This window comes from Panthera onca, chromosome C1, assembly GCF_046562875.1.
Source record: "Panthera onca isolate mPanOnc1 chromosome C1, mPanOnc1 haplotype 2, whole genome shotgun sequence".
NCBI lineage: Eukaryota > Metazoa > Chordata > Mammalia > Carnivora > Felidae > Panthera > Panthera onca.
In genome coordinates, this window is record NC_138346.1 from 207,966,187 (window position 1) to 207,991,213 (window position 25,027).

The 25,027-nt window shown below is 54.8% G+C and overlaps 1 protein-coding gene across 4 annotated transcripts; it reads right to left on the bottom strand.

Moving 5' to 3' along the window:
* Nucleotides 1-4,842: 4,842 nt before the first annotated feature.
* PAX7 (paired box 7) lies at nt 4,843-24,182 on the bottom strand. Of its 4 annotated transcripts, none has more exons than XM_078452309.2 (4): nt 23,869-24,176; nt 17,725-17,971; nt 8,297-8,805; nt 4,843-5,607 (listed from the first exon to the last, which is right to left on the bottom strand). In XM_078452309.2, the coding sequence occupies exons 2-3, from the start codon at nt 17,966-17,968 to the stop codon at nt 8,690-8,692; spliced, it is 360 nt and encodes a 119-aa protein (XP_078308435.1). In that variant the 5' UTR covers nt 17,969-17,971; nt 23,869-24,176; the 3' UTR covers nt 4,843-5,607; nt 8,297-8,689. The 4 variants fall into 4 exon arrangements, with proteins under 4 accessions (XP_078308435.1, XP_078308434.1, XP_078308433.1 ...); XM_078452308.2 differs by having other exon boundaries at nt 4,843-5,610; XM_078452307.2 differs by having other exon boundaries at nt 4,843-6,854.
* Nucleotides 24,183-25,027: the final 845 nt, after the last annotated feature.

Consider the following 25,027-nt stretch of genomic DNA (forward strand, 5'->3'; position numbering starts at 1 on the left):
GCTTCAAGGTGGGTGGAATGGACTTCCTTATACCTTGATCTTGGGCTTGACCATGAGACTTGCCTTGGCCAATGGGATGTTAGTGGATCTGACAAGACAAGAAACTTGAAATGGGGCTTGAAATGGAAAATGCCCTTTGAACACTGGTGATCTGTACTCATGGTCCTGTAGCTGCCTTCTTCATAGACCCCCCCCCCCACCCCCCGGAATAAATATCATCAGACCTAGAGACTGAAGTCTTCCTGCCCATCTGTATTAGTTTTCTATTGCTGCATAACCATTTACTACAAACTTGGTGGCTTAACACAACCCCCCTCCCTTTATTATCTCACAGTTTCTGTAGGTCAAGAGTCTGGACACAGCATAACTGAGCCTTCTGCTCAGGATTTCATCAGGCTGAAATCAAGGTGTCAGCAAGGGCTGTGATCTCATCAGAAGGCTCAACTGTGGAAGAATCTATTCCCAAACCCATTTAGAGTGTTGGTAGAATTCAGTTCCTTGGGTAGGACTGAAGTCTCCACTTTTTTGCTGGCTGTTGCATAGATTACTCTCAGCTCCTGAAGGGTGGCCTAATCTCCTAGCAATAGCCTTCTCATGACATAGCAGCTGACTTCTTAAAAACCACAGGAGAACCTCACTCCAGTCTGCTGTGATGGAGCCTTGTGTAATGTAATGTAATCACAAGAGTGACTGTATTCCCACCTTTGCCAGACAGTGTAACCATGTTGAGGTTGTGACCATCCCACCATATTCACAGACCCCTCCCACACTCAAGAACATGTATACCAGGTGGCCTGGTATACCAGGTATACATCTTGGTGGCCATCCTACAGGTGGTCTGCCTACCATACTTTAACCCAAGCCTAGATTAGCCAAACCAGAGAAACCATGCGTGACCTACAAACCTGGTTAAGTGAGAATTCATATTTGTTGTAAGCCAGAGCTTTCATGTGGCTTATTATGCAGCATTACTCTGGCAACAACTGACTGATACACTCCAAAACGCATTGTCCTCCTAGTTCACGCAATGTCCTATCTGCACTTAGGGAGCAGCCTGCTATGATGGACAGGACACTGGGACGAGTCATGGGTTTGAATCTCTACTCCTCCACCTTGTGGTTGGGGGCCTGGAACCAGCTGCCTCACTTCTCTGGGTCCATTTCCTCATCTGTATACGAGGGCCTGCAATGCTTGCCATATGCAAATGTTGGGAGCGTTAACTAAAACAATGGATGGGGATCACCTGGCACATAGTAGGAAGCATACATGCTAGGGTCTATTCTGTCTAAAGCTCATATTTCTATCCAACATGCCCTTGTCTTCCAAGAATGAATGTGGTACGAATTCTGGGAGGGGTCACTGCAGTGCTGATACCTGTGGACTATCTGATGGTATCTCCTCATCAGATGATGGCAGTGACCTATAGGGCTCTCTGCCCCTGAGCCAGACTGTGGAAGACAGCCATGCTTGGTCTCTATGGGGTAGAGACCATCGGCATCCACCCTCAGACAAGGCCCCTCCTCCACGTCTCTGGCGCTCCAATATTGGAACGTGACACTGAAGTCTTCTTTTTAAAAAAAAAAAAATTTTTTTTTTTTTGTTTTTTTGTAAATTTTTTTTTTTTTTTTTTTTTTTAATTTTTGGGACAGAGAGAGACAGAGCATGAACAGGGGAGGGGCAGAGAGAGAGGGAGACACAGAATCGGAAACAGGCTCCAGGCTCCGAGCCATCGGCCCAGAGCCTGACGCGGGGCTCGAACTCACGGACCGCGAGATCTTGACCTGGCTGAAGTCGGACGCTTAACCGACTACGCCACCCAGGCGCCCCAAAAAAAAAAAAAAAATTTTTAACGTTTATTTATTTTTGAGACAGAGACAGACAGAGCATGAACGGGGGAGGGGCAGAGAGAGAGAGACACAGAATCGGAAGCAGGCTCCAGGCTCCGAGCCGTCAGCCCAGAGCCCGACGCGGGGCTCGAACTCGCGGGCCGCGAGATTGCGACCTGAGCTGAAGTCAGACGCTTAACCGACTGAGCCACCCAGGCGCCCCAAGGAAGTCTTCTTTTGAAGAGCTCAGTCCCTATCAGTAACTAGCCGTGTGAGAGCGGGCAAGTGACTCTAACTTTCTGACTCTTGGCTTCCTTTCCTATATATTGATGGTGAAATTCCCACCTCACAATGTTGTTATGCGCATAAGACAAAAAGTGCACGCATGGGCACATTGCAGGAGCCTCGTAGTTAGTGTTGCCTCTCCCTCAGAGAAGAGACCATCTTTGTGGTTCTTTTAGTGTCACTCCCTGCCCAGCCTCACCTCCCACGGCAGGGCCCACCACGGCAGGGAGCATAGAGCAGGTCCTTAAAGAGATGCTTGCTTTCACATCAGTTTTTCTCACTTGGTCCTCATGAAATTCCCTTGCATAGGTGGGTGTGGCAGCCCCAAGTGCTGTTCCCGATAGCCCAGCCTCCCATCTCCCAGGCACAAATGGATTATGTTTCCTTTGAAGGTCAGTGTGGCCAAATGAATTGCTTTGGCCAATGGAACCTGAGCAGAAATGTCCCACACCAGCCACTTCAGGTGGATGCTTTAAGAACCAGTGTACAATTTACATCTCTCTTTCCTTCTGGTACCAGCGGCCAGCAGTGCTCAAGATGATACCCATTCTCTATCAAGATGACCATGATGGGCCGCAGTCACAAATATGGGCAAGAAAAAAATTAAACCTTTCGTGTTTTAAGCCAGGAGATTTGAAGTTGTTGGTTATTGTTTTCCAGCCTGATATAATGGGACTGACTTTATTCTCATTTGAAGGATTGGGGGAAGTGGCTTTTCTACAGTCACACAGAGGGTACCTGGGACAAAATACAAGGCTTGACATGAGGGAGCATTTTGATTCTTTCCAGGGGAGAGAGCAGAGGTGCCTGGAGCCCTGAACGTACCCTCCCTGGTGCCTCTGAGAAGTGAGTCCCTGATCCTTGCAACAGGTATTTACATCATTAGAGCCAGGAGAATGAATTCTCTGCTCAGAGCAAGTCAGTGGCAATCTGGGGAAGGGAAGGAGTGGGGTTCTAGAAACTGTGCTCTCAGGAGGACCAGGTATTCATAGACTCAACTCCACAACAGATGAAATTATACAGAAGCCTCATCTCTCTGTCCTGTGTGTCCCTCCCCATCTCGGGGCTCTTGTGTCTTCTTTCCTTCACTAGTAAATTTTACTCCAGGAAAGATTGTGAAACTTATTCATATGAGATGTGCATGAGCAATGAAACCAGAAAAAGAGGCTACTATGTTACAAAGCGTTATGGTGGCAAAAGCTGACTGATACACTCTTCCATCCAATAGCCATTCTTCCTTTTTCCTTTAGACAGAAACCTGGTTTCATTCTGGGCAGTAGTGTGCCTGGGCAGAAGATTAAATTTCTCAGCTTTCCTTGGTCTGTAAACAAAGATTGTTGGATGGGACTCTTAGGAAAGCTCCCTTAGAGGGGGTCAGAGAGCTCTCTGAGGGCCCCCAAGGGCAGATCTGTGTCTGGGAGCAGCTTGGCATCACTCAGCACCCAGCACTGAGTGTTGCTTTCTCAGCACTGGTAGCGGACAGCTCTGAGCCATCGGGGCACTCTCTGGGCCACCTTCCAGAAGAGCTACTGGCTCAGTTTATTGTCAGGGTAACCTAGAAGATTCTTAGGGATTATCTAGGCTGCTTTTTAAAGAATATATAGAAATAGGGTCTGAGAAGGGAAGAAAATTATCTCAGGACCCACACAGAGTCACATGCGAAGCTAAGAGCAGAACTTGACCAGTTCTTGATTCTCCCCCATGTCTTCCTGACTTACTGAACACTAAGCGGGGGAGGGAAGATCCAATCTCCTGTAGTCCTAACCTGGAACACTTGGCTGGGTTAGATGGGCTCAGGTCCATAAAACACCTTACCGATCCTCCATATACAATATCTCCCAGCAACCCCTTCATCTCGCCTCCCTCCTGTGCAGATCATCCCAGTAAACCCATACACTGGAATGACACAGGTAACCCAATTTAGAGCCAGGGGAACATATGTGGAGTAGAAGCTGCTGTTCCTTGCCCAGATCCCTTTCACTGAGCCAGTGCCCCTGTACCCTAACGGACGTGTTGTCGCTGCTATGGGTGCATCCTTGCACCTTTCTCTGGAGAACTGCCCCCAGCCCACAGGACGCACTTGGGCCAGAGTTGTTTGGGTACATTAGCCTTTACCCACATATCCACATACCCACATTCCCTAGGAACAGCCAGCAGCCAATGAATGACAGTTTAGCACAAGAGGCCAGTCTTCTAGTCTCAAGATGAGACTAGCTCTGTGCTACTCGTGCTCGAGAGTCTCTGGTACTGTCAGGTTGAAACTAGACTCCAGTTAAAATCTCCTCCTGCTTAGCTCCCTCCCTGTCCTGTGTTGCTTCCTTCACTCGTTTATGCATTTCTCTTGAGGGCTCCCCCTCCATAAATCCACCTGCCCATGAATCCCCATATCAGGTTCTGCTCCTTAAGGAAACATGGAAGCTTCTGAGCTCTCTCCTACCTTCCAAATTCTATGTCCTAGGAAAGGGACACTGAGGGCTCTAAGCTTAGCAGCAGGAAGTCTGTCCTGGTGAAGAGAACTGAAATTTCATCAGAGAGATGCTTAAAACAACAGCATTCCATTGGTCAAATACTGATTAAGCATCCACTACCTGTCTAACAGCTGCTTGGCACTGAGGGGCCCGGTGGTCCTATTCTGACCCTCTAAATTAGGTCAAAGAGCTTCTCAGTCACCCCTCGGTCCCTTTTAGGGCAGCTGCCTAATGACAGTCAATTAAGGACACAGAACCTTGGAAATGCTTTAATTTCTTTTAATGTATAACAGTTACGCCTGAGTTACAGAGGAAGCGCTCACAAGCAGGTAGTTAAAGCAAATGCCAGTTTCTCTTTCTAATCTACTACTCCATATAGCTGAATAAATTATGGTGTGATTATATTTAAACACACACCCTTGCACCCACAAGCCCACTCACACGCCCCACTCACACTCTCGTGCACACACACTCACTTCCACATGGAGGCATATGGCTGTGAGTCAAACACGAAAGCAACCGAGTTGCAATTACTAGGAAGAAGGAATGATCTAGAGTGCTATGTGGATACGTCCCAGGTGGGGGATTGGCCGTGTTAGAGCTGACAGAAAGAGTCCCCAGTACACAGCTGCCTCTGAGCATTTCAAGATGGCGGCCGGAGTACCCCCATTTTGGTCTCGGTTCGGTGCCTTTGCAGGAGAGAGAGGACAACCTCAAGAAGCATCTAGTAGTGAAGGGAACATCGGGAGCTGGGCGAGAACATCAACCTGAGAGAGGCCCCAGAGAATGTCTTTTTCGGGCAATCATGGAATTTCACCAAGTTCCAGGATCCAAATCTCAGCATGCTTCACCAGCCCCATCTGAAACAACGTTGGATCTCCGTGGAGTCGGGGCCAAGTCTCGGACCTGCTCTGCTCTCAAGCCATAGTCAGATTGGAAATCTGACCTTCTCATTTGTCTTCTGGGCAAACCCCCCTCTTCATCTTTCTTTCCTTCTGTCTCATTCCTCTATCTCTCTTCTTCATGTTCTTCTGGCAAAAGAATGGCAAAGGTAAATCAAGTAAAAAACAAGAGTATGAAGCATAGCTTGGTTCTTACACATCACTTCTTTCTTTTTTCATAGCAAGAGAGAAACAGCAAATGAAAAAAACAAAGCAATAAAAATGAAAGAACCCAACAGAGCCTGGAATGTATAATTTGAAACACACAATATGCAAATATATCCCTACAGATGGTCTCTGCCCACTAGCACAACACACACTGTGGGGGTTTTCTTTCCTTTTTTAGTATATATATATATATATTTATATAAAAGTCGACTTCCTATAAACGAACAGCACATCACCACATTTCCAACTAATGTACAATGCGCTCAGAAGAGGGACCTCCCCCCCCATAGGTAGGACCAACAGCTACTTGTGGTAAGTTGGAGGAAACATCTCTTATTTGGCTATGGATTCTATTTACAGGAATGGATGGGGATTGCTTCTGGGCTGACCTGGCCACGGGGATTCAGGCCTTCTTTCTTAGGCTGTGGTCAACCCTCAAGAGTTTGAAGCCTTGTACCTCTTGTCCCACATCATCTCTCCGGTGAGGTTGTGAGCTGCCAGCCCAAGATGGAGTTTTATGGACTGAGTTGGCTAGACACATTAATACACAGGATTTTAGGGAAATTTTGCCAGGTGGTGGTGGGGCTCCAGGGAGAATAAGTCCCATTTTCTACCAAGATGGTGGCTTGGGAGAACTCCAGAGAAATTGGACATAAAGAGAAATCACTTGGTTTATTCCCATTTCATCACGGTGGGGGGGGGGGGGGAGATTTGAGATTGGTCCTAGCATGGGAATGTCACCTCCTGGGAGTGAGGCTGGGTGGTTTTGATGTCACCTGCCTGAGAGCTCTGCTTCTGGGTATGTAAGGGGACTCAAGATGATTTCTGAGCCAGGCCTCCAGGGGGGAGGACTGACCATTCAAGGAATGTGGATGAAGACTGTGGTTGACCTTAAGAGCTGCTTCCTGGCTGTGATGGTTACAAACACGGGGACTGGGTCACCAAGGGACAACACAGTCTTCCTTTCTGTCCAGAGCTTGAAGAACCAAAAGTCTCCCGCAGTAGATGCCCCAGTTGAAAACTGGGCTGATCTCCATGGGCCACACATGTCCAGGTATCTGCTGCTACCAAAGAGTCTGTTTGTCTCCGTGTATCCATAGGTTCCTCTAAACCAGAGATACGAGCCACCCTGGCCGTGGTCCAGGACAGGCTTGATGTTACCAAGTCTAAAGACGAGAAAACAGGTGAGCATTTGTCACAGAAGCGGCATCCACGCAGGAAAGTGTCCTAGCATCTTGCCAGCCCAGTTCCCCAGGAGGGAGGTACTCGGGTTCAGTGAATCCCAAAGCAGCAGCCCTTCCCTCCGGGAATGTCTTGTTGGCTGAGAGCAAGCGGCATGGGTTGAGCAAAGAGGTGGCCTCATGTGCCCAGCTGTCACAAGTGCCTCTAACCTAGCAGCACTTGATAAAGGTGATCCAAGTATAGATGATAACAATGGTGACGGTGGAGACGAATATAATTTTGATAAATAGGTGAAGGTAGTAAAAAGTTCCAAGGGAGGCAAAGTGAGGGGCTTGAACCATTCTCCAAAGATTTCAACTTTTAAAGAGAAGGGATATGAAGAAGCCACTGGCGTGGCCAAGGAAGGCGCCTTTCCCCTAGTCTCTGGAACCTTGGGCATCCCCCACCTGTCTAGGAGCGGTGGCCTGAACACTGGCCACATCTGCCCCCACCTAGCTGTGCTGGATGAGTAGACAGGGCCCTCTCGACCTAGAGTGGATCAACACTGAAAGGTGCCACTGTCAGTGGGCCAATGACATGCCCCCTCCACTGTCCCCCCCCGCCCCCCGCCACCAAATGTTAAGGGGAGTCTGTGGTTTTTCCTGTGGACAAGCAGTCCCTGCTGGTCCCATAACCCTCCTCCAGAGCTCCAAGGGAAGCCCTCTGCTCCCCAGCAGCTTAAAGGGCAGATGAAGGTGCCCTTACCAGAGGGTCAGGCATGGAGGGGACAGGCTCAGGTCTCCAAGGGAGGCTCTGTGAGAAATCGCAGCTCCAGGGGTCGTGGGCTTGAAGGCACAGCACTAAAGCCTCTGGCAACAAAGGGCTGCTGTCCACAAGCATAGGAACCCCAGCTAAGCAACGCCCTTCTGAGCCTGCCCTCTGCCCTCTGCCTCTCGACACACGACTTGCTCCCTTCCCCCTCCCGCCTGATTCAGAGAATGGGAAACTGAAGAGCCCGTGGGCTCCCTAGGCCCTGCACAGGGTGAGAAAGGCTGGAACCCGGACTTCCGTCTAGGAGCCTGCTGCCTTGGGGTGCCTGGGTTGGGTCTTTGGCTGCTGGCCGCCCACTGCTGATGAGCCCCTCTCCCTGGGTAAGCCTCTGCCTGGTCCTTCTGGAGCCCCTACCTGGGCTAGATTCCCACCCCCTACACCCAGCAGAGGTGTGTGGGGAGGGTCCTGAAGTCCTCAGAATTCCTGGGTGATTCCCCTGGGAAGACCCCAGGACTAGGGTCCCCTCTCTGCTGGCGTCCCAGCATCCAGAGGAGGAATGGGCTGTGGCTCGGGCCCTGGGCCAGAGATCCACCTGGGAGGAGAGGGCTGGCTCCCAGCACTTCCAGCTGGGAGGGACCCTGTGAGCTCCACCCCCACCTCTGGCCGGGGTACTCACTGGAGTCGGGTCCAAAGGGCTCCAGTACCTCATCCCAGATACCATCCTCCTTTGGGTGCCCAGGTTGCTCTATTCAGGGTGAGCTTCCACCTCTGTGCCTGAGATAGCACAGAGGCCACGACAGGATTTGACTGGGGGAATGGTTGCAGGCTGACAGAAACCCTCCTGGAGAGAGAGTGGAGGGGCAGACTCCAAGGGGGTTGCTCTGGGTTCCTAAACATAGGTGAACGGTAGACTGGCTGCACATCTCCAGAGGGCTGGCTATGAGAAGGGAATGGGCTCCTTTCCTGGCCTCCTGAGACCCCAGGGTAATGAAAGGGCTGAGGCTGGGAGGCTCAGGGATCAGTAAGGATTGGGCTGGGACTTGGTCTGGGGCAAGTCGCCCCAGGGTCCCTAGTAGGCCTGGCCAGTTTCCACAGGCAGGAGTCCCAGCACAGCAGAATGTTCCCCAAGCTTCATGCGACGCTGTGTGGAGAGGCTCACGTTTTTGGCCAGGTAATCAACAGCAGCTGGAAAAAAAAAGAGAAGCTCCTAGAAATTAAGGTCCTTTTGCCTATTCTTCCATCTGCCCCATATCCATCATCCATCCATCCATCCATCCATCCACACTTCTGTCCATCTATCCACCTGTTCTTCCAACCAACCATCCATCCATCCATCCATCCATCCATCCATCCATCCATCCAACCACACTTCTGTCCATCTATCCACCTGTTCTTCCATCCATCCATCCACCCATCCATCCATCTGTCCTTCCATCCATCCATCCATCCATCCATCCATCCATCCATCCATTCAGCCTTCTGTCCATCTATCCACCTGTTCTTCCATCCATCCATCCATCCATCCATCATCCATCCTTCCATCCATCCACCCATCCACCCTTCTGTCCATCTATCCACCTGTTCTTCCATCCATCCATCCATCCATCTATCCATCCATCCATCCATCCATCCATCCATCCACCCTTCTGTCCATCTATCCACCTGTTCTTCCATCCATCCATCTATCCATCCATCCATCCATCCATCCATCCATCCTTCTATCATCCACCCATCTACCCTTCTGTCCATCTATCCACCTGTTTTTCCATCCATCCTTCCATCCATCCATCCATCCATCCATCCATCCATCCATCCATCCGTTCAGCCTTCTGTCCATCTATCCACCTGTTCTTCCATCCATCCATCCATCCATCATCCATCCTTCCATCCATCCACCCATCCACCCTTCTGTCCATCTATCCACCTGTTTTTCCATCCATCCATCCATCCATCCATCCATCCATCCATCCACCCTTCTGTCCATCTATCCACCTGTTCTTCCATCCATCCATCCATCCATCCATCCATCCATCCATCCTTCTATCATCCACCCATCTACCCTTCTGTCCATCTATCCACCTGTTTTTCCATCCATCCATCCATCCATCCATCCATTCATCCATCCACCCATCCATCCATCTGTCCACCCTTCTGTCCATCTATCCACCTGTTCTTCCATCCATCCATCATCCATCCATCCATCCATCCAACCATCCATCCATCTGTCCACCTTTCTGTCCATTTATCCACCTTTTCATCCATCCATCCATCCATCCATCCATCCATCCATCCATCCTTCTGTCCATCTATCCATCTGTTCTTCCATCCATCCATCCATCCATCCATCCATCCATCCATCCATCTGTTCAGCCTTCTGTCCATCTATCCATCTATCCACCTGTCCATCCATCCATCCATCCATCCATCCATCCATTCTTCCATCTATCCTTCCATCCATCCACCCATCCACCCTTCTGTCCATCTATCCACCTGTTTTTCCATCCATCCATCCATCCATCCATCCATCCATCCATTCTTCCATCAATCCTTCCATCATCCACCCATCCACCCTTCTGTCCATCTATCCACCTGTTTTTCCATCCATCCATCCATCCTTCCATCCATCCATCCATCCATCCACCCACCCTTCTGTCCATCTATCCACCTGTTCTTCCATCCATCCATCCATCCATCCTTCCATCCATCCATCCATCCATCCATCCATCCACCCATCCATCCATCTGTCCACCCTTCTGTCCATCTATACACCTGCTCATCCATCCATCCATCCATCCATCCATCCATCCATCCTTCTGTCCATCTATCCACCTGTTCTTCCATCCATCCATCCATCCATCCATCCATCCATCCATCCATCCTTCTACCCATCCATCCATCTCTTCATGAAGCTCATTCTCTTACCTCCTCTCTAACCATTAAGCAAATATTTACTTAACACTTTTATTTGCCCAGTTCTCTCACAGGTTCTGTAGGAAAGTACAAAAGATTCCACATTGTTGAGAGAAGAATTAGTTCCCTTTCCAATACACCTGTACATATGCCTGCTATGGGGGATGTCCGGTGAATCCCACGGAGCCTGGGTAGTAATGAGGAAAAGATCCTTCTTTTTTCTCTGGAGCCTGAGCCCAGCTCATGGGTGAGACACAGCAACATCCCTTACATCCCTTACTCAAAGTTGAGCCAAGAGATCCATGCAGAACAAGAAGCCAGAACCTTGATATGCTGGCATCTGAGACCTTTAGCCTTGAAGTTCTAGCCACCCAGAGGGATGAGTGTCAGAGGGGGTGTGCTTGTGTGTGTGTGTGAACAGCGGAAACAACAATCTCTGCATAGTAACAGGCACTAACATGAATGTTCACCCATGAACAATGCTCACGCATGTACATGTGGACAGATGTGGATGAGCTGTATGTACCTGTGTGAGTAGAGCAGGGGGAATGCCCACGCATGCCCAGGTAACCGTGTCCAGGTGAGTTGCACCTAAGCCAGGTACGCGTGTCGGTGTACGTGTGTGCGCAGGCGTGACTGCTAGGTCTGTGTGTGCACGCGTTCTGTCTCGACACTGCTGTGTCCGCCTGAGGCTACAGCAGAGATCAGCTCTGACCAAATGATGTGACTGGCATGGGACCGAGGCCTCTTGAGGCACAGAGATGCTACCTCCCAACCTGGAATCCATGGCCGAGGCCAAGGCGAGAGGAAATGTAACGACTACTGCCCTGGACTCACGAGGCCTGACCCGATACTCTCCTTGTCACCTGCCCGCTGAGGGGCCCTATAGCGCTCCACATGCCTCCCCAAAGTCGAGGGTCCCTGCCTACGGCAGGTGGGTAGAGCCAGGTGTGGGCACAGCCAGAGACAAGGCCCAGAGAGCTGAGTTGGGAAGTATCAATAACTGAGACCATATTCTTTAGGGGTTCAAATCCTGCACCTGCCAACTTTTAGTGTGTGATCTGGGGCGTACCAACCATCTCACCTATACAAGCCTCAGTTTCCTTGTCTGTAAAGATGGGGATAACGACAGCGCCTTGGTGGAAGAATTGCGGGGAGAAAGTGAGAAAATGCATACAAAGAGGTTAGCACTGTGCCTGGTACATGCTGAGCTCAGAGGCCTTGGGCTCTCACAGGACTGGGATTTAGGGAGCAGGTGTGACCTTTGATAGAGGCAAGAAGGAAAGGAACAGTGAATGGGGCAATCTGGAGTCCCAACTATCTCCGGTGCATGTGGCTTTGGGCAAATCATGTTGCCTCTCCAGGCCTGTCTCGCAGTCTGTAAAATGGGGAGAGCAGATCCCAGCCTCCTCAAGGGCTGTTATGAAGATCAAATGAGATGATGTGCTTTGAGATGCTGGGCACAGAAGGCTCAGGGACTGTACCGATTCCTAAAGGATATGCAAATGTCCTGGGGTTTCTGGAGTGTCTGGGCTCTGTGTTCCTTAGCTTCCAGGCTCTAGGGCCTGAACTGAGGCCCTGGGTGCTGTCCCTGACATCACTCAGCCTCCAGGCTCCCAGCTGGTAACACAGAAGGGGTGGTAGCCTGTCTTACCCCTCACTCCACGGTGGGGGCGAGGGGCAGGTGGAAGAAACTTCAAATCTGGATCTCTGGCCTCAGGGGCAGCCTGCAACTCAGGCATCTCGTCTCTGCTCCTTGGAGCAAGTCTTATCTGGGCCCCAGGGCCTGACTGACCTTGAGGAAGCTCGTCTGTAGAGCCACACCAGGAAGAGGGGGAGGAGCTACAGGAAGAGAGGGAGGAGCTACCCACCGACCGAGCTCATTCTCCGCCCACCGTGCTCTATGCCCCTCACGCATGCGCGATCTCGCTTCACGCTCACCACTGCCAGGCTGCTAGTTCCGCTGTCCCATTTTACAGGCGGGGGAGCCAAGGCCCTGCCCTAAGAGACTGTGTAACTGGGAAGGTCACATGGCCCTCAGGCTGTGGACCCAGGCGGTCTGTTGCCAGCTCCGAACCACCCCCACGCGCTTCGCCCGCAGCGTCCTGGGTGTGTGCGCTTTAGAGGGTACGGAGCACTCGACACCCCAAATCCTGCGTGGGCCCCAGTTTCGACTCCAGGAAGTGTGGGTGGCTTCCCAGGGCACACGGCCGAGTCAGGCGACCTCTCCTGACTCACCGAACGCCTCTGCCTGTTCCCCCTTATTCCACCTGACGTCACACTCTGTGCCGGCCGGTGCGGCTGTCCCCGGGGGGTGGGGTGGGAAGGCCCGGCTCTGGAGAACAGTCAGAACAACGATGCTCGATCCCTCACATGCGGAACGCTTACCACGGGGCGAGGCGGACACGGTGTCCTTTAATTTCTCACCAACCCCATGGTTTAGGCACAGCTGTTCCCATTTTACAAAGGTGGAGACTGAGGCACAGAAAGATTGCTGACTCACGGTCAGGCACTGCATGTGAGACGGAGGAACCCGAATTTGTCCTGCTTGTGCCTCTGGTCACTCTGTGTCCTCCTTTTTCGCCTCTCCTGGCTGCCAGCCAGGGTTCAGCCCACAGGACTTTCCCCAGGCCCTGCCAAGGTGGGCGATTTGACCCCAAGAAGCCCAACTTTACTCATGACCAGCCAACTTCAAGGGCACCCTCCGTGCGCAGAGCCCGCCTCTCCCTGGGGTCGAGCGAGGGGCCGGCGAGGGCGGGGCTGTGACATTTCTCATTACAGCCTCTGTCAGCGGCCCTCCCTGTCCCTCTGTCTCTCCGCGTCCCCTCTCCTCTGCCTTGTGCCCGCGCCTGGGCTCTGAACGTCTCAAATTAGATTAATTGGGAGTTGGCAGGAGATGCCAACCAGTAAACAAATCTCAGCCGTCAGCGCCTCGTCAGCCCGCGGCCCCAGAGGAGGACCCTTCTAGACACAAATTCTTATTAGACTTGTCAGATCTATTAAAATTCTTTTCACACTTCTGCGTCCTATCAGCCCCATCATTAGTATGGCCCTGGCCTCTGGGAACACCAGGGCCATATTAATCTGCCGTGTGCCCCGTCCCTGCCCCCTGCCCCCACCCCCTCCAGGGACAGGAGAGACAGACAGATGGACAGATAATGGCTGGGAACGAGAAAAAGTGTGGAGGTGTCCCTGGGAAGACAAGAGGCCCAGGGAGAGGAGTGGACTCTCTGGCTGAAGAGTTTAGCCACGTGCACCCTCCACGCACACCTACACCTGCAAGGGAGGCTCTCTGAGGTCAGGGCCGTAGGTGTGGCGGTGTTCGCATCGATGCCGGATCTCAGGCAAATACCCTCTCTGGGATCCATTTCCTCGCCTGTCTGCACGCCATACAAAGCAGCCGTGAGTGCCAGACCCCATAGTAGATGCTCACTAAAGGGTTATCTATCCTTCCTTTACACGCGTCTATTTTGCGTAATTATACCTCGAAGCCAGGTACATATAAAGTCACGAACGTGAATCTACACAAAGGCGGGTCGAGGGGTGGTGTCACTACTGATAACACAAGTTTGCGGTCTGGCCAAAAGAGAACCGGGTTGGAAGTTCAGGGGACCTGGAGTTTGCCATTCACCTACTGTGTGACCTTGGGAAAGTCCTTGGCTCTTGCATCTATAGCCTGAGGACACATAACACCTACTCTGGGTAGGGTTTTGAACACGGCAGGAAATGAATACGCGATCTGCCCAGTGCCTGGTGGGCTAAACTCCTGCGTGGGACAGATGTGAGCAGGTGACAGGTGGACCTGGGCATACACAGGGGCTGTTTGGGACGTGCACACTCTTGCACGTGGACTGGGAGCCCCGCCATAGGCGTATTCGGTCACCCGTAAACACGGGGCAGGCGGTCAGTGGGAACACGACGGGTCCCTGTCCCTGACTGTCCCAGAATGTCAAAGGTGAGGAAGACGGCACAATGGAAAAACGTTGGGGGTCTAATCCCTGGACTCCCATTTCCCGGATGGCAAAACTGAGTCTCAGAGAGGCAGGGTGACTTGGTGGCAGACTTAGTGATGGTGGGGCCAACACTCCCCCAGGCCCCTCCCAGCCCAGACCTGGAATCTTGGTGGGGTGGGGTGGGGTCTGCCCTGGGATTCCCTCTGGGTAGGGTTGGAAAATACGGCTCAGGAGGATCTGGGGTTGGGAGGGGAGGGGGGCAGGGGCTGGAGCTAGATGGGGCGAGTGGGGAGAGTGGAGGGGAGGGGAAATCGCTCTGGCCGGCCTCTTCCCTTCTCGCCTCCTGGGCCCTTTCCCTTTTGATCCCCCCTCCCCGGTGGCCCCCATGCTGACTCTGGGGTTAATTTTATTTCCGACTTGGGCAGGCCCCCTGCAGCAGGGCACGGGGCTCCGGGGGTGACTAACGCCTGCCCCAGGCCGGGGCTGCTGCCTCCGCGGAGCGGCTCTAAACTCTTTATCAAGAGCATGTGTGTCCGCTCTGCCTGGGAACGCGGGCCGGGGCCGGGGCTCGCCTCGGGCCCCTCTGGAAACACTCGCACGCATGTGCGCGCCCCGCTCTCCACCGTCCCTGCGCACGGGTTCCACCCCCTCTCGCACTCCCTCCTCGTGCACACAAACCCACACGGGCGCAGCTGCACACGCAGGCCACACGCGTACCCGCCCGGATGCACAGGGACACACAGCCACACCTTAGCGTGCACGCACCCGTGTTTACACACTGCACACACAGTGTACGTGTCCGTGCTCCAAATATACACACACCCACGGACACATTCAAGCCTCTGTGCACGTCTGGATGCACACGCGTTGCACGCACGGATAACCACACACCCCTGCACACTCTCGCACACGTCTATACACGTGAGCACCTGTTTGGTGCACATGCCATGAGGTGACACAGCATCACATGTGCAAATACACAGACAGACACGTGGACGCTCGGTCACACGGACACACCTGAATGTGCACTGAAACCCATGTGTGCGTCTTACGGACACACATACCCACGTGACCAAATGTGTGCACCTGTGCACTCACACGCAAAGTCACATGCACACCGTGCGGACACAATATGCTCACTGAAAGTCAGATATGCGAGGGGCGCCTGGTGGCTCGGTCGGTTGGGCGTCCCACTTCAGCTCAGGTCACGATCTCACGGTCCGTGAGTTCGAGCCCCGCGTCGGGCTCTGTGCTGACAGCTCAGAGCCTGGAGCCTGCTTCGGATTCTGTGTCTCCTTCTCTCTCTGCCCCTCCCCTGCTCATGCTCTGTCTCTCTCACTCTCAAAAATGAATAAATGTTAAAAACAATTTTTTTTAAAGAAAAATAAACATTAAACAATTTTTATTTAAAAAGCAGGGGGGCGCCTGGGTGCTTAGTCGGTTAAGCACCTGGCTTCTGCTCAGGTCATGATCTCACAGCTCGTGAGTTCGAGCCCCACATCGGGCTCTGTGCTGACAGCTTGGAGCCTGGAGCCTGCTTTGGATTCTGTGTCTCCTTCTCTATCTGCCCTGCCCCGACTTGCTCTCTTTCTCTCTCTCTCTATCTCAAAAAATAAACATTTAAAGTTGAGCCATCGGGGCGCCTGAGTGGCTCAGTGGGCTGAGCGTCCAACTTCAACTTAGGTCATGATCTCGCGGTCCGTGGGTTCGAGCCCCGCGTCGGGCTCCGTGCTGACCGCTCAGAGCCTGGAGCCCGTTTCGGATTCTGTGTCTCCCTCTCTCTCTGACCCTCCCCCGTTCATGCTCTGTCTCTGTCTCAAAAATAAACATTAAAAAAAATTAAAAAAAAATTCAGATATGCAAATAGTCACGTATACATACACTCACACATTCACACACACAAACGCACACCTACACACAAAAAGATGCCTGCACGAACACACGTATGCTGAAATACACGATACACACACGCACACATCACACGTATCTATGAGGCGTGTTTTCACGCTCACACGCATACATACATGCACATACACATATCGAACACACACGTACATGGGGCAGGGGCCATGAACACAGCCAGGAGGTGGAGACGGGCACAGCTGGCCCTCATTTAGCTGTGGAGGCCAAGGCCGTGTGGGGAGGAAGCAGAGGTCAGTGAGGCCGGGCGGGGGTGCCCTCGGGCTGGGACCTCAGCCTCTCACCACACGCCCTTCTGATTAGTTTGACACCAGCAGGTGAGGCCTTGGCCAGGAGGGGGGCAGGAGGGGAGCCCGGTGACCTCGGCTCTCTGTCCTCTCCGCTTGCCCTGCCACTGCCCCATCTGGCAGCTGGGGGCGGCGACCGGGCCTGCCTTCTGCAGCCTTCGGTCCGAAGGTCTGGTGCCCACCGCCTCCGGGCAAGATGCCGGCGGGGGGGACGGTGGCTGGGGCGGGCATGTGAGACCAGCTCCGAGTGGGGGGGGCAGTCGGGGCTGAGGACGGGGTGGGGGGTACAGGAGACAGATCAAAATACAGCTGTCCCCCCTACCCAGGGGGCAGAAAGGGGCAGGGTCTCTAGCATCACACCAGCTTCATGTGGCCATCGAGCCCCTGAAATGTGGCCACAGGCAACTGAGGGACCGAATTTTACACCGTAATTTAATTTGATCTAATGTAAACGTTAAAACTGCAATGTGATTTAGCCTCGTGGTTGGGAAACTTTATAGCATACTTGGAACAATCTGCTTCTCCGTTGTGATTTTATGAAATTTAAAGACAGACCAAACAGTTTTCCAATGAAAACTTGGTGTCTGAATTCACACGGGCTGGATTTCAAAGACGCAGCGTGAAGAAAAAGAACGTGAAACATCCCATTCATAACTCTGTACGGCTTATGTGGCAAAATGGTCATCACTTCAGATGTGCTGGGTCAGACAAAATATGCCGAGAGGAACAGCCGCGCTCGTTTCTTCTGACGTTTTAATCTGCGGCTACTGGGAAATTTTAAACGCCACGTGTGGCTCCTATTAATGTTTCTACGGGGCGACACTGCTCGAAGGCCACGAAAGTCGCGTGAGTGCAGGGGCCTGGCTCAGCGTCACCTGAGGACAACGGTCCATCCCGTCCGGACCTCAATTTCCTCGCCTGTGGAATGGGCGCCCCCACCCCAACACCACCCTGCAGCTCTCTGCAAATAAACAGAACGGCCTCGGAGCGGGGCAGGGAGGGGGAAGAGGAGGTCTAGGGCGCCGGGCACTCACTCTGGCCGTACTGGCCGTACTGGTAGCCAGCCACGGGGTCCACGCTGTAGCCGGTGGTGCTGTAGGTGGGCGGGCAGTAGGACTGGGAGGTGGGCAGGCTGTCTCCCGGCTTGATAGAGTCGGCCCGCTGGCTGCAGCTGGCCGAGATGGAGGTGGCCGAGTCCAGACCGCCGTGCAGCGGGGAGATGGAGAAGTCGGCCTGCGGCTGCGGTGGCACGGCGCTGGGGTTGCTCAGAATGCTCATCACCTGCAGGGGAGAGACCATCAGTGCGGCCCGAGCAGCAGGCGTGGCTGGTGGGGGGGTTGCTCGGAGGACGGACCCCGCAGACGCGTGTGTCTGTGTGTGGGGGGGGGGGGGCGGGGGTGGGACGATGCCAGGAGGGCCCCAGACAGGCCTTTGCTCCCTTAAGATCCCCGCAAGGCACCGAGATCTTCAGTTTACTCGGTCTGCTTGCCCTTGTGGGTAAGACGGTTGGTGATTTCTCCTGGTTAGGTTCTGACCTACGGGATCTCCCCTGGCTGAGAGCTCCAGGCAGCTGGGCAGGGCTTCGTTTGCCTCTGGGATATCCCCATGGCCTGGCTCTAAGGGACACCTTGTGCCTGTCCGATGAATGAATGAATGAATGAATGAACGAATGAACGAATGAATGAATGAACGAACTAGCTATGTCTCTCCCATCCGACGGGGGCTTCCCTCGGACGGGAAACTGCGCGTCCCATCAGATGGGGATGCCCCCATCTTCTGACACAAAGGTTAGAGAAGGACTCTGGGTCTGTCCGGCTTCCCCATGGCAGGCCTGCTATGCTCCTGACTTGGAGACCCTTGGAGATCCTACGACACCAACACCCATGGCCAATGCTTCCAGATAGCGTCGCAGGCAACCTTCTTTGACTCTGGTAGCTCTCAGCTGTCTGTGACCATCCCCCCTTCCCTGCTTGGCCCATACAGCAAACGGGAAGTCACCATCGGTGCTGGCAACCCAGACAGGCAGGGGTGAGGCTCATCTCTGTAAACTCAGCTTAAAGAACTTGGTGCTGACTCCCTGGTGTGTCCACTTACTCATTCAACAAACATGCATGGATGGTGACTGCGGCCCCAGGATTTCAGAGGAGGAAGAGCCATGGTCCCTGTCCTCGGCAGGAGGGTGTCTGGGGCTGGTGGGGGGAGGCAGCTGAGAGCACAGCATCTCTGCTATGACGTGGTGAGGGGCATGACAGAGGCAGCTCTCAGGGGGCTCTGGGAGCCCAGGGGAGGGGACTCAGCCAGTGTGGTAGTCCAGGAAAGCTTCTGGGGGAGGTGACAGTGGCTGTCCGGCTCTCCAGGAGAGAGAGTGGGGAAAGGCAGGGTAGACAGCTGGGTGGGGGCACGGGGGCGCACGGGTGTCCCGCTCAGTCCAGGGAGACGATGGCAAGGCAGGTCCTTGTGAGCTGACCTGCAGGGCCCAGGCCCCTGGTGGTGACACCCCTTATAGGAATGAGGCCGCCGGGCCAGGAGGGGAGCCTTGCTGGTGGAGGGTGGCAGGGGGGATAAAGTGGGGTCTGTGCGCAGAGGGCTTTGCACCCACCCAGCACTCCCGGCTCCCCTAAGCCTCGTCTTCCCTTTCTCCTTCTTTCCCTTCCTCCTGGCATGAACTCAGGTGACTCTCCCAATCCAGAGCCCTGCAGAGATGTGTAAGGTGAGCTATGAGGCCCCTCCCCAGACGAAGTAACCGAGGCCTTCAAAAGCCTGTGGCTTCTTCAGACCTCATGGCAACTCTTTGGAGAGCAGTTTGGAGTCCAGAGGCCAGAACCCACCCGCCCGACAGGGTCAGGACTGACTGTCAAGGATGAGAGTGGGCGTCTGACCTCTTCAGAGATAGGTCCTCACCCCAGGGGCTGGCAGCCTCTGGTGGGGGCGAGTGGGGCTGGGGTCCCAGGGGCTGGGGCATGAGCACAGCCTCTCCGCGACCCTTCCCTCCATGCTCCCAACACAATCCCCTCACCCTGGGCTCACTCTCCTCAGTCTTTTCGCTGCCCACCCCCTGAGCCCGAGTCAAGGGCACTGGGCCTCGGGGGCGGGTCTTGGCCTTCTCCGCAGCCGGCAGGGCTCAGATGGGACTTAATGGTTCATCAGCCCCATCGACCTGGCGAACACACGGGGACGGGAGCGGGAGAAGGGGGGAGTCTAGGCGGGTGCCCGTGGACTCTCCCAAACTCACCCTCTTTCAGGGGAGGGTCCACATAGGGTACAGGGGTGATGGCAAGAGGGACCCCATGAAGGGGGTGGTGTGTGAGGGCAGTTGCTTTCTGACTGTGGAGACAGGTTCTCCCGGGTCAAGGAGGTTGTGGATCGCAGGGCATCTGGGACCCGCCAGGGAATTAGGAGACCCGACTCTCTTCAGGTTGCCTGTCAGGTTCCCACTCGAGACCTTACCTTCCATCTAAGAAAATTAGGAAACTCGCCACCCATCCCATCGCCCCCATATAAACATTAGCCTCGCTATCCCTTCCAAGGAGGCCTGGACTCCGAGAATAGACTCAGGGGCTCAGGGAAAACACACAGGCCTCGTTTCCCTTCCTTCAGGAGGATAATTGTAGGGGGCGGGGAGACTCTCGGGAGGGTTTGTCAGCTCTGGTGAGGCCCCGGTTTAATACTCCCCTCCCTCCCGCACACCACCAAGATGCCAAGCTCACAAGAGACAATGGACTGGGGGAGGGGAGGGCTGGGCGAGGGGAGGAATGGGGGAGGGGAGGGAAAGGGGGAGGGGTTAGGAAGAGGACAGGCATGTTTTGGGATGGGCCGGGAGCCACGCACACAGACAGTGCTCATCCTGCAAGACAGAGACCGGCAGAGAACTACCTCGAGTCTGACCACAGCACTCAAGAATTATCAGTGGCTCCCCATTACCTCCCAGATAAACAGGACAAAGTCTTCTTGTGATCAGACCGCTGCCTGCCTGTCCCAGCTTCTCCCCCTCTTCCTGCCTGACACATCATATCCCCGATACACCAAATAATCCGGTGTCTCCCAAAGACATCCGCCGTTCATTCATTTATTCATTCAGCAAACATCATAGAGTGCTACCAGGTGCCAGGCCGCAAAGAGGGCTGGGCTGTGAGCTCTTTGAGGACAGGATAGAACCATGGCTCATCTACCTTTGCAGCCCCAGCACCTACATTGTGCCTGCTACACACTAGAAAAACCCTGTTGAATTCATGGATATCACTTAACAAATACTTAGTGAGCCAGACACTGAGCTGGGCCCCGAGCATCAGAGACTCAATGCCCTCCTGGGGCCACCAGTCTAACGAAGGAGACAGACAACAAATTATATAAACTCCTGATACCGAGAAGTGCTATAGAGGAAAAATAAAGGGGGAATGTGGAATAGGCAGGCAAGAGCTCCCCAAAGAGGTGATATCCAGCAAGACCTAAAAGGGCCAGCCATGGGAGGGTATAGCAGAAGAGCCTTCCGGGCAGACCAGTCAGCAAGTGCAAAGGCCCTGAGGTGGGAACACACCCAGCAGGTTTAAGAAAGAGCAAGGAGGTCAATGCTGAGTGAAATCCCGAGAGTTGCAAGGCCTCCTGGGGCCTCTGTCAGAAAGGGCTTGCGTGGTGCCCAGTGGCTTGGGAGGCCTTGGACCCTGGGCCATTAACAGACAGCTCAGAATCAGCTCAGGCCCAGGGAGATTTTCCCGTAATGTGATTTGTTCAATGGGATTTGCCCTGGAACATCAAATCAAATCCACATCTGGGATAGGTGTGAATAGGGATGTGCTTACTCTCTCCCAGAGTCCCTGGCGGCCTCTCTCCATTTCATCTAACCCCCTGACTCTAGGCATGGCAGTTTCCAAGCTATTATCTCCCCTATTTTGCGGATGGGGAAACTGAGGCACAGAGAAGCGAAATCACAGAGATCACACAGCCAGTAAGTGGCAGCGCTGTGATTTGAACCCGGGTCTCCCTGCCCTCTAGCTGTGTTCCTTCCCAACAGGCTGTGCTGGAGACCATGGGGGAGGAGAGGCCCTTGGCGACCCTGACGAGCGGGTCCTGTGGACCCAAGTGGCCCTCCATGCCCCCCAGTTGGCCCGGGGACCCCTGGGAGCAGAAGCAGGGCCCGCAGAAGCAGGAAGCGTTTGCCCAGGGTTAGGGGCCCAGCTGAGAGGTCTGGGGCCTGCAAACTTTTGAACTTGAGGAAGTCCCAGTCTGATGCGGTAATCCACCCCCCTCAAGAATGCTAAGGCCTCTCCCCCGGTGGGTTTTACTTTTTTCCCGGTGACCTTGCTTTCGCTAATGTATTACTTCTTGGTACGTTACCGTTACTAACTCAAAATCAATACCGACCTCCACATCTGTAAGGTTTTATCTGAAGGCAAAGCTCCGGGCTGTCCGTCAGGCTGAGTGACAGCCATCCCTTCCTCTGCCCCCACCCGCCGTGGCCCCCGCCCGCCCCCAGCCCCTTCCTCTCCCTCAGCTCTAAATCAGTCCCAGCCTCCACCAGACTAAATCAATAAGGGGCAGCCTCAGCCCCCTTCCGCCCGCTGGGGAGAGGCTGGCTCGCCGGTTTGGGGGTGGGGGCTGCGGGAGCCCCGCGCCAGCCCTCCTTCCACATCCTCCGCTCGCCACCCCCCCACCCCCCCACCCCCCGGGATGCGGTGGCGCGCTCCGGTCCTTTAAAAGAAGGGGATGGGAAAAATGTAATTAATTCCCTCCGCTCCTGAGCTGGCCCCAGGGCCTGGGACCGAGGAGGCAGAGCGGTGGGATCTGCACCCTCTGTGATAACCGAGCGCGCTTCGGGAGCGAGGCTGCAATTAGAAAGGGATCGCCATCACTCGGGCTCCGTGGCAGGGTGCGGGGTGGGCGGAGGGGGCCGCGGAGGGACACATGTGGGGGGGGGGGGGCGGGGATCAAGCCTGGAGAGGTCAAGGCAGTGGGACCCGGAGATGGGACCGGGGCTGGAAGGAGGCCAAGGACCACCTGGACCCGTGGGCGGGTCAGGGAGCCCCACCCTGGCACTGACAGAGGGGACCCCGAGCCCCCGGAGGGACAGCCGTTTCACACACACACACACACACACACACACACACACACACACCCCACTCGGCCATCCAGGGCTCCCAGGAGCTTCCCTGCAGCACCGGGGACCAGAATATCTGCACTAACATTCATGCTCAGCCCGGGGTGAGCTGTGACCCTGGGCAGTTTCTTTAGCCTTCTATGTCTCAGTTTTCTCATCTGTATAATGGGAACGGCAATAACTGTAGCTACCGATAGGGTCCCTTTAAGAATTAAACGGTCCGTGCACGCTGAATGCTTAAGACAGTGCCAGGCACACGGTCTGTTCTCCGCGCACGCTAGCTGCCCCTCCCCTTCCACCTGGATCAGAAGGGACTGAGCTTGAAAGCCACCCTTAAGGAAGGACTCAGGGAGCTCCTCCCTGTGTCTTTTTCACCCCCTCCTCCCCATGGGGCCTGGCACACAGTGGGCGCTTTCTGAGTGGAGAATCTCTGCTCCCCCCCGCCCCCGCCCCACAGAAGCTGGGGCCTGCACCCTGACAAGGGAGCCGGGTGTGAGTCAGCGGGCCAAGGCACACCTTCACGAGGACATCCCACCTGAGTCCAGGGAGGCGAGGCGGCCCCCAAAGCCTCTGTCTGGATCACCCAATAGCTTCCGGGACACTTGCCCCCACGCCCGCTTACAGGGAAGCCCACGTAAATACATACAAACCCGGGAGACTGCCACGTGTTCACAGGTGGGGAAACTGAGGCCCAAAGGGGACAGTGACTTCCACTCCAGGAGAGTGGCACCACAAACTGATGGGAGTATAGCCCATCCCTGGGCTTACGGCCGCTCCCGCCTACCCTCAGCCTTGGGTTTGGCTCCAAAAGGACCGGCTGGTGGGGCCCACTGAACCCTTTTATCTCCCACGACAGCCCTGGTCCCCCGTCTCACCAATTCATTCTCCCGACTCCCAGAAGAGGTGAGGGGGGCACGTTTTGGGGGGAGGGCTGCCGACTGCCCACTGTCAGGAGAGAAGGCAAGGGTATGGAACACAATGCTTGAACTTTGTGACATCTGTCTCTGGGGACTGAGGGACTACCGGGGGGCAGCCCCGCTCATGACTTGCCCTGGTCCCTAAGGGTCTGGGGCCTGGAGTCCCTCACCGGGTCCAGATGGAGCTCCTGGGGGCATGCCCGGCTGAGGGTCAAGGCTGCTCCACTGGGGTCTGTCTGCTCAGCTCTGTGTCTCCGCCTTGGTCGCCCACTGGAATCAGCGGGGGAGTCTCGTGAAATGCTGGTCCCAGGATCTCACACCCCCGCAGGCTCCCAGGAGTCGGTCTGAGGCTCTGGGCATCAGGAGGGTTTAAAGCCCGCTCCCCCGGTGACTCTAACGTGCGGCCAAGTTGGCAAACCGCGGCGCCCAAGTCACTGCCGTTGTTCTACCCGCGCGTAATAACCGGCGCCAATCCGCACCCACGCGGATGGACACGTGGGCACGCACGCAAAACACGCCGACGCGCGTGCTGACTGCACGCGGCGTTATGCAGACAGGCCAACGTGAACACGCACAGAATGATACGCACGCAAAAGTGCACATACGCACGCGGCCAGGCCGCGCGCCGTCACACGCTTCGCGGATGCACACGCAGGCAGACACGCTTACACAGTCACGGACACCGCAGTCTCACAACCCCACGGTCGCCGGCTCCCGACGGATACGCAGACACACTTCACGCAAACACCCCCCCCCCCGCCCCCCGCCCCCCGCCCGTCCCACTGCCTGTCCCCCAGCTGCACACTGGGATTACCGCAAGCGAGAAATCACCCACCCAGGCAGCCGAGCACCCCCCGCTCCCCCTCTCTCCTGCTCACGTCTTGCTAAGAGGATCGGGGCCCCCTCCCCTCTCCCTGCCCCCTGTGGACAGCGGTAATGGGCTTCGGGTGCTGACTTTGAGGTTCCAAACAAGATTTCCTGCACGTCTCCCTGTCCCTGCCCCCCCCCCCCCCTCCTTCGCCATCCATCTCTCTGCTCACGGGCCTCACCCTCCACATCTCAACCAGGAGAGCCGGTGCTCAGCCTGGCCGGCAAGGTCCCCTCCCTCCTCCGCCCCCCCACCCCCACCCCAGCCCCTCTCAGATCCTTTTCTAAGCCCGGCTACTGCCATTCTCTTGCCCAGCACAACCCCTGACGGTTTCCACAGCATTTCTCTTCAAGCCTCACACCTCTTCTAGGAAGCAGTCACCCCACTTTCCAGTTGAGGCACAGGCTTAGGGGCTCACCCAGAGTCACCTGGCGAATGAGTGGCAATCCTCTACCCCCGAC

What these genes read in the sequence shown, in the direction of transcription:
- PAX7 (XM_078452309.2), bottom strand. Translation starts at nt 17,968, where the DNA reads ATGAGCATTCTGAGCAACCCCAGCGCCGTGCCACCGCAGCCGCAGGCC. An exon ending in GTACGGCCAGTACGGCCAGA is followed by an intron (nt 8,806 to 17,724) that starts GTGAGTGCCCGG and finishes TTTTTTTTCCAG; the next exon opens with CTGCTGTTGATTACCTGGCC.